This window comes from Netta rufina, assembly GCF_964035555.1.
Source record: "Netta rufina genome assembly, chromosome: 3".
Taxonomy (NCBI): Eukaryota; Metazoa; Chordata; class Aves; order Anseriformes; family Anatidae; genus Netta; species Netta rufina.
The window spans coordinates 65,619,721-65,635,362 of record NC_140125.1 but is presented as its reverse complement, the minus strand read 5'-3'; the positions used below and the strand labels follow the sequence as shown (position 1 = coordinate 65,635,362).

The following is a 15,642-nucleotide window of genomic DNA, read 5'->3' as shown; positions in this document are numbered from 1 at the left end:
CCAGCACCAGCAGCAACCCGACCCCGCCGCCCGCTCATTGGTCGACCCCTCCGGCCCCGCCCCTCCGCCCGCAGCCACTCGAGCGCCGGGCTCCGCCCGCCGGGCTCCGAGCCTCGCCGCTGGTTGGACACCGCTGTCTGTCAATCAGGTTGAGGGACGGGCCGCCCCTCCGCCGCGGTCCCGCCCCCTCGCCCTAATTGATATTATCGGAGCGCGGCGCGGGCGGCTCGGCTGCAGTCGGGGCTCGCGGGCGGGCGGCCCGGTGCGGGACTGGGCAGCGGCGCGGAGGAGGAGGCGGGAGCGGCGGCGGTGGCGGCGGCGGCAGCAGCAGCAGCAGCAGCAGCAGCAGCAGAGGCAGGAGGAGGAGGAGAACGAGAAAGGCAGCCGGGAGGGAGGGAGGGAGCGCCGAGCAGAAGACGAGCAGAGCGAATTCTCCACCGTCCTCTAGTACCCAGCAAGCGGCGGCAGCGGCAGCGGCTAGCAATAGATAGGTAGAAATATCAAAACCGCCCCGCTCCTGCACCATGGTTCTGCGAAGTAGGCTCCCTTCTTGGATTATTTTGTGCTCCGTCTGGCTGTTCCGCTTTGCACACACGGGGGAGGCACAGGCTGCGAAAGAAGGTAAGGTGATGCGGGAAACAAAAAGTTTGGGCTTATTTATTGCTTTTCGCACGCCAAGTCTGTGCGGTGGCTTAGCGGAGGACCTGCCTGCCGCCGCGAGCTGCTTGTCAGCCCCCCCGTTAATTTCTTTTTATTTTAATTGCTGCTTGGGGGGGGGGGGGGTGGGGGGGAAGGAAAGAGCAAGACGTTTACTATGTATATGTACATGTGAGAAAGAACAGGACAACTGCTTTTGCCCTGGGGATTGAGGTTTGGGAGGTATCTGCACGTGATAGAAAAGCGTGGGGCTGGGGAGACAGCCTCCGGGCTCGGGGATCCGCGCAGGGCAGCCCCGCTCCACTCCGGCAGCCTTAATCCTCCGGGCGAGGTGCGGGGAGAGCGGCTCACCCCGCTGGTTCCCGGGCAGGGGCTGGGGGCTTCAGGGCTCGGGACGATCCGGGGGAGGCTGCGGGGCAGCCCCGTGCCGCTGCCCGCCGGGGGCCTTCAGTCCTCCGCCCCCCCGGGGCCGCGCACAGAGCGTGGGAAGGGAGCATCAGGGTGCAAAATTGGGGTCTGCATCTCTGGGGCACCCCAGCTGGGCATGCATTTGGAGGGTACAGCCCGGTGTCGTGTGCCCGCAACGCGTGTGTTGTTCCCCGGCATCGCTGGAGAGAGGAAGAGGTTTCGGGATGGATGTTTTACGCCATCTGCATATCACTACGGGGCTTCCTAATTTCCTTTAAACCAACGCTGGGATTTGTAAGGCGAGCGCTGGACATTTGTCTCCCTTCTGCCCCCCCCTTTCCTTCCCTCTCCCCCCCCCCCCCCCCCGCACACAGACAAAACAGGCAGTTTTCTATCGGAGACTGATGGAGGTGTATAAAATCCAAGTCCATTCGGGGATCTCTTTTCTCACACTAGGAAAATCCGAGATTATTTAAAAGGCGCCCTGGTCACGTTTGACAGCCGAAGGCGAAGGTCCGTCTCCATCTTCGGAGGGGAGAGGGGGGAATTGGGAGAGGTGAGGCAGGGACTTTGTCGGTGTCTGTGCGTATGAAGGCATTTGGAGTCCTACCCCTCCCACCCCAGTCGGATACGTCAGTATTTTCACCAAACAGTTGGCGTGCAGTAAAATACCACTTCAAGCCTAAAAAGAACAACAACAACAAAAAAATCCTTCAATTAAAATGTCCTCTGCCCTCAACAGAAGAAGGAGATGGCGAGGCTAGAGAGGGAAAGATGAGAGAGCTTTCCCTTGGCTGTGTCTCGAAAGTTTATTTGGAGGGGCTGGGATGCACAGAGCCCCCCACTCGGGGAGCAGTCACGCGTGGCCGAGTGGCGAGAGGAGGGATGCAGGCAGCCTGCCCCGCTCTGCCCCGGAGGCTGTGCCTCCGGGCGGCAACCTGCCTCGTGGCTGCGTGTGCCGAGGCGTTTATGTATGCATTTGTACACGGTGTGTGTTTGTGCAACGTGCGGGCGTTTGGGGAAAATCAGCCTAGCCACAGGAGGGTCAGGAGGGGGCGAGCGGCAGACAGGGATTGATAGCGGCTGTACCTGCCGCAAGCTCCGAAAACTCCCTCGGCAGAAAGAGAAGGGATGGGGGTAGGGGGGAAATAACTTTGCGACTTCACCCCGGCCTCCATTAAGCGCTGGTCGCGGCTGCAGCCCCTCGTGGTTCCCTTTGCTTCCCTCTGGGGACGACAGGGGATGCGGGGGGCGAGGTTGGAAAGTTTTTCCGACTCTCCTTGCTGCAGCTCGATAAAAGATAAAAGGAGCGGGGCTCTCCGACACTGAGGGTGTCGGTGTTACCTGCCCACGGCTGGTCCCGGGGCTGCCCCTGCGGACGCCCCCTCCCCAAACCGGCTGCTGGGAGGGGACCACGTTAGCTGCTGCCCGGAGCGGGTGCGCGGCCGTGGTTCCATGCGGAGACGAGAGGCCGCCGCTTCCCGAGTGCGCGGTATCCCGCGGAGCCCCTTCCTCGAAGCCGCGGGATTTACGACTCTTGCCGCTTTTTGTCCTGCAGAAGCGGAGAGAGGGAGTGAGGGGGAATGGCTGAGAGCTGCGCCTCCGCGGAGGGCTGGTCCACGGGGAGTTGCGCGCTCCTGGGCAGAGGGTGCCCGATGCGCATCTCCCGCGGCTGCCGGGGGTGCACGGAGCGCGGCGCCGCCCCCTCCCCGCCGCCGCTTCGCACACGGAGCCCCCGGCGACGCCGCTCCTCCCGGGCTAGGAGTCGTGCACCAGCCGCCCGCCAGGGATGGTTGTTCCCAGTAACTTTCGGGGCGACGAGAAAGGCAGCGTCTTTCAGGGTATTTGCAGAGCAAGCTGTTTTTTTTTTTTTTTTTTTTTTTTTTTGTTTGTTTGTTTGTTTTGTGTCGCCTTTCTGGGATGTGCCTGCCCATTGCTAAGTGCTGGAGAACTGCTGCCAAATAAAGTGTAATGAATTGCAGCCGTGGGATTTTGTGCTGGTGCTGAAAAGGTTAAATTTTTCACGGTACCTTTTCTTCCAGGATCGTCAGAAATGTTCTTGTTTAACAAACCACCACATACACCACCTGCTTTTCTATAGAAAGTGTTACAAAGTAAAGCCCCTTGGATCCAACCTTAATGAAATAAGCAGATAATCTTTCTAGAAAGAGACTATCAAACTTCTTTAATGAGTAGTTCGACTTTATTACTGAAATACAGGCCTGGATGCTACCATTTGGAGTTCAACTAATATTTCAGATATTACTGGATGAACCTTTAAATACTTTTCTTTTTTTTTAAAAAAAGTCGTGCCATCTTTCTAGTAATCCATTGAAGTTTTGTATTAAATTCTACCTGGATAAAGGGCTGAAAGCAGACTTGAAACCAATTCAAAAGACCTGATAAAAGTTGCTTCAAGTTATGTATTGAATTTAATACAAATTATGTATTGAATTTAACTATTTAAATGTTGTGCATAAAGTTATAAATAGCTTCAAAGCTATAACCATATTAAATATATTTAAATTAGAGATGTGACATTTTATTAACCAAATAAAAGTATGAAGTTAAGTATGCAGTTTTGAAGAAGGAATCTTCAAAGTGCCAAGCCCAGATACATGGCTGATCACAGTATAGCTTTGACTGTTTCAAAAGAAGTATTACAACAAATGATTTCATGTATTTTTTTTGGACATCACAGATTAATATATGTGTCACTTCAAAGTCTTTCAGAAAGTTATAATGATATGTTTAGAAAGAGGCATATAACTACGATTGAAATATAAAGCTTGCATATAAATGTATATTTGGAGGTAATAGAACATCAGTAATATCCTCCAATATGTCCTGTAAAATAGTTAAGAGCTGGTTTATTAGGCTGTGATTAACCACTTTCTGAAGCAGGGTCACATTTAGCTGCAAATAATTGCACTGCTACTAAAATTGATGTCTTTTTGCAGAAGTGTCACTGGGGTATAATGACATGAAGATTTTAGTAAGCCATTGCTATAAAATGAGTTAGTCTGACTTTGTGTAAGTAGTATTTTGTATATGCAGTGTATGAGGTAATTGCAGAGTCTCTTATTTTCTGTATTCCTGTTTGTCATTTATTTATGGAATTACTACTTAAAGGGCATGATTTTTTCTTTCTTACTCAAAAAGACCATTGCTTCTACAGTGAAACTCATGGTAAGATATAGACTAAACCTGTCTAAATCAGTTTGGATAAGTATTGAAATGCTGTTGTTTGTTTGTTTGTTTTTAAGCTCATTGTAAATTTCCCAGCATATGAGAAGTGTCCTCCTTATGACAAAGGAGGTGGCAAAGGGAACATGTATCTTAATGACTGATTATTAATAATTTTAGGGCACTAGGAAATGCATTCTGCTTAGACTTAAGCAATGAAATTGTTAAGATTAGTATATATCTGTTTATATATGGATGGTATAAAAGCATTTAATCATCTATGTACAAGTTGTACATAGTTGTACTTGCATTTTTTTCAATAATATGAACAAAAATTAATTTGTACAAAGATATGTTTATTATTTTTAAAATTTAGACTTTGTTCTTTGATTTTATATTGCTGCATATTATATTTAACAAATGGTGGAAATTCTTTTTTTTTTTTTTTTTTCTTCGTCTTCTTTCTTTTTTAGTAATATTGCTGGACTCTAAAGCACAACAGACAGAGTTGGAATGGATTTCCTCTCCTCCCAACGGGGTAAGTACTCCATGCAAAAATTAACTTCATGAAGATGAGTAGTTATTTTAGCAAAGCATTTGCAACACTTGCTTTAAACTAGCTCTCTCTCATATTTCTCTCATTAATTGTACCAAGTGTTTATGGCTCTTTAATTTTTAGAATGGAAAGAAGTGTACCTTGGGTTATAGTGTACAAACATAAGCTAATTAAAAGGAGTCTCCTCTTTGGAAGCTCACTTAAACATCCTCAGTAGCTTTTCCTTTTTACTGTAATCCTTTGTGGTGTACTAGAAAACTCTCTATATTTACAACAGAGTATTTTAAATCACTTTTTTATTTATCCTTTAGGAACAGCAGATATACTTCTGTGTGGAAACTTTCTAAAAATATGTTTTTCATTTTCTGTATAATGGGCAATCATAAATTTGTTTATGATGTTTTCTTTGTAATTGAATAGCACAGATTGAAGTGCTCTAAAATAAAAACATTTATACTGCAGATGTGTTTGAAATGACGTTCCAAACTTGAAACATCCCCAAGTCTTGAGGATCTTGATATCTGGAACCAGGAACCAATTATGTGGTTAAGGCCACCTCCAGCTTGCTTACAGATTAATCTCATGGTATTCCGTTAAATGTACCATTGTATGGTAGTACATCATTATAAAAAAATGAGAGATTTAGAAACATCTGTACTATTGTCTTATGTATTATATACATGAAGTTGAGAAATGCTGCTTTTATCCTGAATTAAAAGTGGTATAAAACCTCTTCTTCCTCAAGTCTTAAGGAAGAAAGAATATTTTCAGAATGATACAGTGGGTATATTTTCCAACGCTCAGTCTGAGAAATAATAAATTATATGTCTCGTTCTTACTCATGGAAGCAGTCTTGCAGCATCCACTGTGACTCCTTGCATGAACAAGGACGTGGGGGATCAGGCCCTTAATCTTCAGCGCATTGAGAAATCTGGAGCCAGAAGAGCGTGAAGTGTGAGTGGGGATATAAAAGTGTGACAAATCCTTTAAATAAGAAGAATGAAAATCTGAAAGTGTCTTTCTTTAAAAGCAAGATCGTAAAATCAATACAAGCATAAACTGGAAACAAATGTAACAACTTCAGAAAGAATGTAATGTGAGCTCAACACTTATGGTGTCTAATAATGTCGGCATTAGTGTTTTACATTGATTGAAGCCTTTACCAGAGGTGTTTGAAAGATTAGGTTGGTGGCAATTACATTATGTTAACCTGTAGATAATGAAAGACATGTCAACACATTACACATGTCAGCATACTTAAAGATGAAAGTAGTGTCAAATTCAATAAATGGTAAAAGGGAACTTTAAGAGGTAGAAGGCAATTTCAATGAAACTAAAAATGAATGAAAACTAGTGACTGGATGTTTGTGTGAAAATGATCAGAAGTATCTGATCAGTCTGTGTATCAACATAGAAATACCATTTTAATAGTGTAATTTTGAAAAAAAAAAAAAAAAAGGTACTTTCACTTATTGTCTACTACACAATAAAGATTTCATGAGAATAAACACAGAAAACATATCTCTTCAGTGAAACTACCACTTCACCGTAGTATGGATTATATCACCCAGGCACTTGTTAAATACTTTATTCAACTGCAGATGTTACATCTAACACTGATCTCCAATATTGTTGAAAAAAACTAACAAGTTTAAATACTATATATTGGAATCAATAGAAAGGATACATTCAAATAGGATGGCACGAATATCACCATATGTAGCAGCAAGTTAAAGAAAAAATGAATTTCCTTCCTATAAAAGCCAACATGGAATTTATCACTTTAAAAATACTAATGAGGTATGATCTCAGGTGGTATACGTGAAGACCTATCCTGAAGTACTGATGTTGTTGTTTTTTTTTTAGTTCCACAGAGAAGCAGGTATGCAATGGACTATTAGAAGTAATAAAGACATGTATATTCCATGGATTCAGGAAAATGTGGAAAGCTAGATTTAAGCCCTCAGCTGAAGATAACATAAAATAAGGCTTCTTATCTGAATTTATTGTTTTGTAGCCCCATACAGTGAGCTCTTGCCTGCATGATGGCTCTTTTATGTCAAAGGAAAACAGTTTGATTTTTGTTAAATATATTTTGCTTTTTTTTTTTTTTTTTTTTTTTTTGACCAGGATGGAGACATGAATCTATTTTGATGTGACAGAATCCCATCGATGCCCAGACTCTGATGAGTCAAATTCTGTTCTATGTTGCACTAAAGCTGCTCGTGCTTCATGGATATGATACTTTCCTTAACTGGACTGTCTTATTCCAGAATCTGTCTTGGTGTGTTCAGGGAGAAGTGCTTACACAAGATGAAAATGTTCCACATGATGTGAAACTGAAATTATAAAAATCAGTAAAATTTTAGGCTTCATGCCTTTTTTGTCACATTTGGATTGGTGCTTTATTTATTTACTTATTCATTCATTCGTCAGTGTGACGGTGCCAGAAACCCTGGTCCCTTTTTTATTTTTCCCTGTTCTTGTTAGTAGTGCTAGTTCTCAAGGGAGAATCTTATTCATTCAGATCTAATAAATTTATTATCAAAATAGTCTGACATGAATACAGGTCCATATGCATTCAGTTCAGTTGACTCCATATGCATTCAGTTGGTTTCATGAGCATTTAATATTTCAATAATTTAATCCCATGTACATATATGTATAATACCATAGATGCCACATCTATATTAACTGTAGGTCTTTGAAATATACTTTGATATTTACAACTTCTGTGCATTTCAGCATCTGCAGTCATGATATATTTTGTGGTGATAACTTCCAGCATCAATCCAGCTACATCTGCTTTTTCTTGGAGCAGTAGGCCAATATTAAAATGATCTCATCTGCTGTCAAATAGGTTTGCAAAGTATTGTATACTGCATGGTCCCTAGTCTGGAAAACCAATGCCTTCCATGCTTGGTTACCAGTATGAGGAATGTCAGTGAGTGCTCTGTCCTGCAGAGGTGCTGAATATCCTAGTTCCGCAAAGCACTTAAGCACATGCTTACCATTAAGCTCCTAAGTACTGTCATTGATCTTAAGCGTGAGCTTAAGTGCATTATTGACACACGGCCAGAGGGCTAAGTGCCATAAGAAGTCATGGTTGCCTATATCATCGGGTGAGGATAGCTCAAAAAAACTAAACCCTTAATTTATGACAGCTGCAGTTTCTGAAGTATGTTTAATGTTACAAGAAATACGAAAAGAAGTGTGAGATGTACACTGTTTTGAATGTACCTGCACAGATTTGCCTGGCTGATTTCAGGTTTGCCGTTGCCGGAGGTGCACTTTTCAAAGACACCAAACTCTGTGAAAGACTGCAGGTCTGTTATACACTTCTGGGTTTGTTACACAGTTGTTATCCTAAGGAGGGAATAACAACAAAACCCAGGCTTTGAACCAGAGAACTTTCAATCATGTGGGTTGTTCTTAACTGAATATTTAATCTAATATTTGAACTCCCAGCCAACTGAAATTAGTTTCTTTTAACATGGGTGCAGCCACTGAACAAAAGGTGAGTTGAAAAGCATCCGCTTATATGTGTTGGTTTGTGAGTAGAACGGAACATGGAGTGAACAAAAAGAAAACTACCAAACTGTTTTCTCACTTTCAGACTTTTAATTGTCCTTTGTTTCTCGTTGTCTCTCCATGCCACTTTCATCACACAGAAGTGAAAATCGTACACCTCATAAGTTTCAGGAGCCTTCTGCTTTCCATGCAACTGAAAGCTCCACCCAACGTTTTATGCACAAAGGCTGAAATTGCACACTAGGCAATTTCAGTTTCTAAGACTTCACTGATTTTAGGTTTCTTCTGGAAATGAAGCTGCCTTTTGGTCTTTGCATACCCAAAGCTATTATGACCTTAATGAAATGTGGGAGAACCCAGTGTGGAATTAGAGCTTGGTATGTTGAACAGCCTTTTCTGAAGTTTCCCCTTTAGAATTGTATCCATGATGTGAAAATGATTTTTAAAGTTTATTTATTTATTTTTTTTTATATATGGGAGAGATATAGATGGGGGCAGATCTTCCAGTTGGGTTAATATCTATTTTCTTTATTTGGATGTTTAAGAATATTTTAATAACATACTTTTTATGAAGCCTAGCTGTTAAAAAGGAGTGAGACTTAAGTTGTGTGAAGCTTTTTTTCAAATACACAATAGTTACAATGTCATATTTGTTTTATATTACTAACTGCTTGTTATTATTTTAGTGGGAAGAAATTAGTGGACTGGATGAAAACTACACTCCTATACGAACATACCAGGTATGCCAGGTCATGGAATCAAACCAAAACAACTGGCTTCGGACTAACTGGATTGCAAAAAGCAATGCACAAAGGATTTTTGTAGAACTGAAATTCACTCTGAGGGATTGTAACAGTCTTCCTGGAGTTCTGGGAACTTGTAAAGAAACTTTTAACTTGTATTATTATGAAACAGACTACGACACTGGCAGGAATATCCGAGAAAACCAATATGTAAAAATAGACACTATTGCAGCAGATGAAAGTTTTACCCAGGGTGATCTGGGGGAAAGGAAAATGAAACTTAACACAGAGGTGAGAGAAATTGGACCTTTGTCCAAAAAAGGATTCTATCTTGCATTTCAGGATGTAGGGGCCTGCATTGCTTTGGTCTCTGTCAAAGTCTACTACAAGAAGTGCTGGTCCATCATTGAGAACTTAGCTATTTTTCCTGACACAGTGACTGGCTCAGAGTTTTCCTCTTTAGTTGAAGTACGAGGAACTTGCGTCAGCAGTGCAGAGGAGGAGGCTGAGAATTCTCCGAAGATGCACTGTAGTGCAGAGGGAGAATGGTTAGTGCCTATTGGAAAGTGTATCTGCAAAGCAGGATACCAGCAGAAAGGAGACACGTGTGAACGTAAGTAAACATACAGCTTGTTGTAATATGTGCAAATATGGGTTTATATTATACCATCTTATTATTTCTCTGCAACAGAAATGCATGATCAGTCTGCATCTAAAGTTTTCACGTCCTCAGTCTGTAAACTTTACACTGGCCAGTCTAAAGCAGTCAATTTTTCTAGGCATGGACATTGGCAGTTGTGTACTGCATTTAATTCTATTCTTGTTTACATTTAAAAACTTGTGCGAAGTATAAATACTGATTCAGGGCTAAAACTCTGAGCAATTTAAGGTGACAGTCCTTATACTTCTTAGTACAGAACATTGCATTAATACCCCTGAGTGGTTAAAGAACTTGTTCTTTTATATGGTCTGTGACGATTACAAGGAAACTAAAACCGAGGAAATAAACTTAGAATGACATGTGGTTAGTAATAGAAATAATGCACACACAAAAACTGCATTACAGATTTGTGTCATGAGTGCATAAAAATTGAGAATACTGTTTTAGGTCTTTCAAACAGAATATCAAGTTCCCAGGGTGAAGTATGTTTTCTACAATATCTTATGCATAAAACTAACTTTAAATTTTGGTTTGCCAGGGGATCATGGTGATTAGTTTATAATACTAGCAAGTCAGAGACTATTGCATTGTACTTTCTAATTTGGGCTGATTCAGTTACACATTTTTAGAAAAATACTTACACTTAGCATTGCTGGGCTATATGCGTAAGAAGTTTCTGCTTTGTGTAAAAAAAAGATATATTACTGTCTCTGCTTACAGTAAAATCAAGACATTTTCATATACATTTAAAACAAGTTATATATCATTCTTATCATAAGATAACACAACTAATTATTTATGGTCACATCTTTATCACGTGATAGACATATGTTAGTGAGAAATGTTGCATGTAAGTTGCACGGGTGTTGCATGTAACACCTCTAGCCCCCACCGCCCACAAATCTGTGAAGAGGAATAACCTACAGAATCTCAAAACCAAAGATGGCTGTGGTCAGTGAGTCTGAGATGTTTATGTAAGGATTTCAAAATCTACAGAGGATTAGGGTCACCCTAAAGGAAAGAAAGTAAATGTGCTCATTATTAATAAGTTGTCCTCAGGGAAAAACATGATTGTGTTCCTGATGAGTTTTTTTTTTTTTACTAGTAAATTCTATATAAGGTGAAGTGAGTAGAATTGATCTGAGGCCTTTGTAGCCTCGCACAAATCTTTCATTGTTTTGTTGGGAAGGGATGAAGGCTTATACAGTACAGAGGGTGATCTCATTAGGAATAATCATGATGTGAAAAACTGCCCACATGAAACTGCTCAGCAGACTGTATTAAGGCTCTGTTAAAAATATTAAGCAGTATGTCCTATTCTGAAACCTGTTTCGATGTTTTCAAATGTTTCTTTGGAGTGACTGTCTTTTTTCTTTTTTCCTTGATTAGGGACCTAGTCATGGCTGATACAATGAGTATACTAATTTTATTTGTCTTTCAATTGAGAAGAGAAAGTATCCAAAAAAGACAACAGTACATGTTGGGAAGTGAGTCGGGGAGAGGGGCCTTGGGGGTGTGGATAGATAGAGGAGAAATCCGTGTTTGGTAACTGGAAGTCAGGCTTCTTAATTTCTAACCACACTGATGTTGACAAAAGAATTAAATGATAACTTGTACTTGAGTATAACAGTATGCTCATTTGCAAGAACACTTCTCACTTTTGGCTTGCTTCCAAAGCAATTGCTAAGAGAATACACTACTCTGGAAACAGTCCAGAGGATCATTTATGGTATCTTTTTTTTTTTTTTTTCTTTTCTTTTCTTTCAGTGATCCTGTTAAGAGTTTGAAAACAAACTCTGGCTCCATATTGAGGCACATTAATGTATTTGAGAGAGGAAAGGTGGGAGGCAGCTGCTTGCTGAATGTGCGCTGCTGGCAGCACAAAGTCAGGGTGATCTGAGTGACTGTGGCTCACAATAGTAATTGCAGCCTGTGACGCTTGTTAGCCATATCTGTGCTTGAGGATGTTATTAAGTATGATCAACTATGTAGTGACCGATAATACAGCTGGCACACTGATACAGCATCTGTTTTTTTGTGACAGATATTGAGAGAAACTTATCTGAGCATTGACACTAATGCAACTGGCTATCTGTTACTGTCAAGCTGTGTAACAGATCAAGCAGAAGCAAGTCGATATGTGCTTCCTTAACCCAGAGCTTTTATAGCCCTGTCTGAGGGCTCACTTCTGCAAGTACTTTGTACCTGGCATGCTGTGTGACTTCTTTGGGACTACTCATGGTAGAAAGCATTGTGCTCTGTCAGGATGGGCAAAAGTCTGATTCCTGTCTCACACATACTATAGCTCAGCTGAATTAATTTAACACAATAGGAAGGCCTTTTAAAGATACAGAATAATGCCTTATCTGTCTGCATTGTATTAAAGGTAGGAATAGATGGCCACATTGTAGTTCCAAATAGCTCTTCAAACTGTAACACAGTGGGGTTTTTCATTTGTATTAAGCTGGCTTGATTGGCTGACTGTGATTGAAGAATGTGATCCTTTTGCATATAGCTTCTCTCCTGTATGCGAAATTTATTGAGTTCAGATACTAAAACAATTGAATTTTGATTTATTTGAATTCTGCACTGGATGTGCTGCCAGATGTGTTGTTGTTGCATGAATGTAAGTAACTAGCAGTGTTGGGAAGGATAAGGAAGGGAGCAGTCATGAGTAGTGAAACACATAACCTGGACATTGATCTCCCTTGTGTTTATTCTGCAGTGGTCAATCTTCTAAGTCGAATTCATCTCTTTTTCAGATGAACACTGATTACTTCTCAGTGGTCTAGTGGGATAATGAATAAGAGAGCCTAACTCCAGAGAGCTCACAGTCTTCATGTAAGGCAAAATCTTAAAGTTTGGTGAAACAAGCATGAGAAAACTAGATAAGCATGTGGAATTTGGATTGCAGAGGTTTTTTTTTGTTTGTTTGTTTGTTTGTTTTTTGGGGGAGGAGGGAGGGACATTACAAAGGACACTCTCCTCAGTATTGATCGTATGTCTGCTGGTGTGTGGCACTGAGTTGAGGCAGGGAAATTTTACCTCTTAAAGTACTGAAAAGTACCTAGCAAAGGTACCTGAACGGTACTTAGCAAAGCTGTGTATCATGTACTGTGTATCTGTTCCAGGAAAAAAAAAAAAAAAAAAACACCACCGCCAAACCCGATGAAATTCTCACTATCTGTAGTAGACTCCCAAGAGATGTAACTGATTTCTTTCTCACAGTGGAGTCCAGTCGATATGTTGCACATGTAAAGACCACACTGGGGTCAGTGACTGGTATTTGAATGAGAAAATGATTCTTTGAGAACTAATTTAATGTATTTTCCATCTGTTTCATGTTAGTTGGGGGTGGGATGAGAGAATTATATTTACTCAATTGGAGCAGTAGAGAAGGTAGTTTCAGAAGGTAGGAAGCATCTCTTAATATGACTGAGCTGAAAAATTACATAGATGATTTGGCGCTAAGTCCAAACAACCGGAATTCAAGGCAAAGCCAAACGGGTACTTTTTACTGTTAAACATTTTATAACACCATATGCATTAACAGTTGTAGCAGTTGTCTTATTGGCCCCCAAAATGGGGAGGGTTTTAGAGCTATTTGTACATTTTGTCTTGGTGAGGTAAAAAGGGAGCTAGAGGCTTTTCTTTCGAAACTTTGTTATGTGATATACTTTGTGCCAGACTACAAGTTACATCTGTTCCTTCTCTTTTTTTTTCTTTTTTTTTTTTTTTTTTTTTGGGGGGGGGAGTGGGAGAATGATAAACTTTTGTATCTTGGCTTTGTGAAATATTACTTGATAACAGATGCCAAAACAGAATTTGCCTTATGTTTGTCATATTTGTGGTAAAGTGGTGTGTTTTTCTTTTTGTGTGTGTCTGTTTTTTTTGTTTGTTTGTTTTGTTTTTTTTAATACTGAGGAACATGCAACATGTTTGCTAGCAAAGGGCAATGAATTGAGAAGGGAATGTGAATAAGATGTCATTAAAATAAAAGTTACCAAAGTTACTTCTCAAAAACACAGGATGCATGATTTCGTATAGAATTTGGCCCAGGTGGTATGTTTCAAAGCGTGTGGGTAACCTGCTAATTGAATAGCCAATTTTGACATTCCTGCATTTTCAATTTGAAAATAGTTTAGTGTGTGGAGAAGGGGCAAAATGGTAGACAACTTCATCAGTAGCATGTATATTATCAAGACTTTTTTTTTTTTTTTTTTTTTTTAAGAGAATTTACCTTTCTTCCATTTACTTCCAAAATTGCTCTTGTGAAGAGAATGTAATTATTTTCAGCAACTTGAACCAGTGCCAAGAATAAGGACATTTCTGACAGTTTTGCTATTTTCTATAAAGCCAGTGAAAGCTCAAAAGGAGAGTCCCTACCTCCTTCCCACCTCCACATAAGATATTCAGTAGTTTTTTTGTCCTTTTTAAACAAATGTAATTGTGATCAGGCATTAGGTCCCAGACACAACCACATAGGAACTACTAGATTTTTAAATACGTTGCGTAAGTATCTTTCCACAAAATTCAGAAAAATATAACATACTATCATGGTTCTGCTCGAGTGGGCAGCCGAGCTCCACCACAGCCACTCTCTCACTCCCCCTCCTCAAAGAGGAATGGGGAGAAAATATGATGAAAAGGGCTCAAAGGTTGAGATAAGGACGAGAAAATCACGCAGTAATTATTGTAACACAGGTAGCCGTGGGGCCAAGAGAAGTTGTGCTTCTCTACCAACAACTTCTGAAGCAGCTTGAATCCCCTCATATGCTGTTAATATTTCCTTTTCAGTTGGAGTGTAATTGGCTTCTAGTCCTCAATAGCCCCGGCTCCAGAACCCCAGAGGTTGGCCTCGAGTCTCTCCTGGGGTCTTCTGCCAGAGGCTCCAGGTGAGCCCATGCTCCCCAGCTGCAGTGTAAAGTATGTTTTGCACAGCTGGTCTGGTACGGACAGGCCCAAGGGCTACTGCATGAGCTATTTCTTGTTTGAGTTGTTCCAAGGCCTGTTGTTGCTCGGGGCCCCACTCGAAAGAGTTCCTTTTTCAGGAGTCACTCGATATAGAGGACTCACAAGCTGACTATAGCCTGGCACATGCATTCTCCAAAATCCCACAAGGCCTAGGAAAGCTTGTGTTTCTTTTTTGCTAGTTGGCAGAGACATAACTGTTATTTTGTTGATCACATCCGTTGGAATGCGGCAACGTCCATCCTGCCATTTTACCCCCAAGAACTGGATTTCCTGTGCAGGTCCCTTGCCCTTATTCTGTTTAATGGCAAAGCCAGCTTTCAGGAGAATTTGAATTATTTTCTTCCCTTTCTCAAAAACTTCTTCTGCTGTGTTACCCCATATGACGATATCATCGATGTACTGCAGGTGTTCAGGAGCATTCCCCTGTTCCAGTGTTGTCTGGATAAGTCCATGGCAAATGTTAGGGGCTGTGTTTCCACCCCGGGGCAGTCGATTCCAAGTATACTGAATGCCCCTCCAAGTGAAAGCAAATTGTGGCCTGCAAGGCTGTTCCTCACTCCTCTCACTCTCCCAGCTGCTGTGTGACACAGCGTTTTTTTCCCTGTCTTAAATATGCTCTCACAGAGGCGCAAAACAACACCGCTTATTGGCTTGGCTCTGGTCAGCAGTGGGGCCCTTACCAAACATGGAGCTGCTTCTAGATCCTTCTCACAGAAACCATGCCTATGGCCCCCTGCTACCAAAACCTTGCCATGTAAACCCACTACACATACTTACAGGTGAAAACTTTGAGCTAGATGGTCAAGAGTATTGAAGATGTTTCTACTATGAATGCAGAATTGTAATCTTTACTTTGATCCTCCTATGGAGTTTCTAGACAGTTAAGTGTCTTGTTTTCTTTCACCCTGGAGTCTTCTGACTACCCT

At 41.6% G+C, this 15,642-nt stretch overlaps 1 protein-coding gene across 6 annotated transcripts in view; it reads left to right on the top strand.

Annotated features, from left to right (window-relative positions):
• Positions 1-524: 524 nt before the first annotated feature.
• The window catches only part of EPHA7 (EPH receptor A7), a gene marked incomplete at both ends in the record, with an annotated part of 164,171 nt that continues 149,053 nt past the window's right edge, over positions 525-15,642 (top strand). For all 6 annotated transcript variants that reach the window (XM_084285380.1, XM_084285375.1, XM_084285379.1 and 3 more), the window contains 3 exons: positions 525-621; positions 4,725-4,789; positions 9,025-9,694. In XM_084285380.1, the coding sequence (XP_084141506.1) occupies positions 525-621; positions 4,725-4,789; positions 9,025-9,694 (832 nt within the window). The remainder of the gene's footprint in view (positions 622-4,724; positions 4,790-9,024; positions 9,695-15,642) is intronic.